This window comes from Monoraphidium neglectum, assembly GCF_000611645.1.
Source record: "Monoraphidium neglectum strain SAG 48.87 unplaced genomic scaffold scaffold00349, whole genome shotgun sequence".
NCBI classification, from domain to species: domain Eukaryota; kingdom Viridiplantae; phylum Chlorophyta; class Chlorophyceae; order Sphaeropleales; family Selenastraceae; genus Monoraphidium; species Monoraphidium neglectum.
This window is the reverse complement of record NW_014013279.1, coordinates 28,322-29,728: the sequence shown is the minus strand read 5'-3', so window position 1 is coordinate 29,728 and position 1,407 is coordinate 28,322. Positions and strand designations below refer to the sequence as shown.

Sequence of the window (1,407 nt, the reverse complement as noted above, 5' to 3'; positions counted from 1 at the left end):
GTTGCCGCTGTGCTGTGAGGCCGGGGTGGCACATGCACCCATCCAGAGCGCGGGCTGCTTCGCGCCCAGCCAGACCCTTTTGCATGCACGCGCAGTGACACGGTGTGACGACATCGTCCTTGCAGGCTGGGGCTGAACGCGCGGCTGAGCTGGACCCCCTCACCTGTTATAAATGTACTCTGAAGCAAAGTGGTTCTGAGCAGGGTGAGCGAAGCGAGGACAGGCGGCCGCGCTCAGAGAGGAGACGGAGACGGCGGCGACACGCGAAAGGCGATCGCTTATCTGGTGGGCGGAGAGTATTCCGCTTGCAGCCGCCGACGCGCGCGGCGCCGGCGGCCGCCTTGCGCCGCAATCCGCAGTGCCACGTGAGCTGTTGCCTCTTTGCATGCACGTGAATCTGCAGTCCTGTGCTTGAAGTGATCCAGCCAAGCTACAGGTACGCCCCCTCAGCCCTGAGCACGATTTGCCAAAGTTTTGAGTGATAATCCAGCCACGCCCCCCCCCCAAGCACCTTGATGACCTTGTCCTCCACCACGCCCATGCGGGTCTCCTCCACGGCCATCTTGGCCAGGGGGATGCGCGCCCCGTTGGCGGCCATCGCGGCCTGCGGTGGGGTTTAGCGGCGGCGGCGGCAGAAGCGGCGTGGAGTCGGGTGTGGGATGAGGGGCGGGGGCAGGGTTGGGCGGGGGCGCGCCCGCGGCCGTGACTCGCGCGACGCGCGCGTGCGACGCGCAAACCCTTGCGAAACCCTTTTCGAGGGTCCCCGACGATCCGGGCTGCGTCGCATGCGGCGAATGTCCAGTTGCCGCGCTCACCGCCTTGAAAATCTTGTCCACTTGCTCCTGCAATGGGAGCGTTGATCGGACGAGAGAGAGGCACCGTGGGTTTCCTGCCGGGCTCCCTGCCCGGGTGCGCGCGGCATGCCGCGCCGCGCCCAGTCCGCAACCCTAGGACAGGCCGCTGTCTCCCGCGGCTGCGCCCAGCCTCTGCTGCCGGCCCGCGTCCGGCCGCGGCCCCGGTCCTGGGGCGTCCCGGGCAGTCCAGTCCGCGCACCTGGCTGAAGTGCGAGTACTCCTCTTGGGCGGCCTTGGAGCGCTCCAGCAGCCTCTGGAGGGTCGCCATCTCGCTGTCGGCCAGGGGGTCGCGCGCCTTGACATCCTTGGGGACCTCCGCGGCCGGCACCTTGGCCGGCGCTGCCTGCAGGGCGGCGGCGGCGGCGGCGCGTGTGTCGGTCGATTGCGGCGTTTTGGGCGCGGGGGACGCCGCCGGGACGGGGAGCCGCGCGGCCGCCGCCGCCGCCGCCGCTGCTGGCGACGGGGGCGGGCCAAAGTTGCGGGCGAGGGAGAGGGCGAGGCGGTTGCACATGCACCAGAATTGCTGCATGGCAGCGGCGATGGTGACGGAGAC

The 1,407-nt window shown here is 69.7% G+C and overlaps 1 protein-coding gene across 1 annotated transcript in view; it reads right to left on the bottom strand.

Moving 5' to 3' along the window:
- Window positions 1-430: 430 nt before the first annotated feature.
- Window positions 431-1,407, bottom strand: part of MNEG_2932 (Aldehyde-alcohol dehydrogenase) — a gene marked incomplete at both ends in the record, with an annotated part of 1,422 nt that continues 445 nt past the window's right edge. The window contains 3 exons of the mRNA XM_014048597.1: window positions 431-604; window positions 816-842; window positions 1,054-1,197. Coding sequence (XP_013904051.1) covers window positions 431-604; window positions 816-842; window positions 1,054-1,197 — 345 coding nt within the window. The remainder of the gene's footprint in view (window positions 605-815; window positions 843-1,053; window positions 1,198-1,407) is intronic.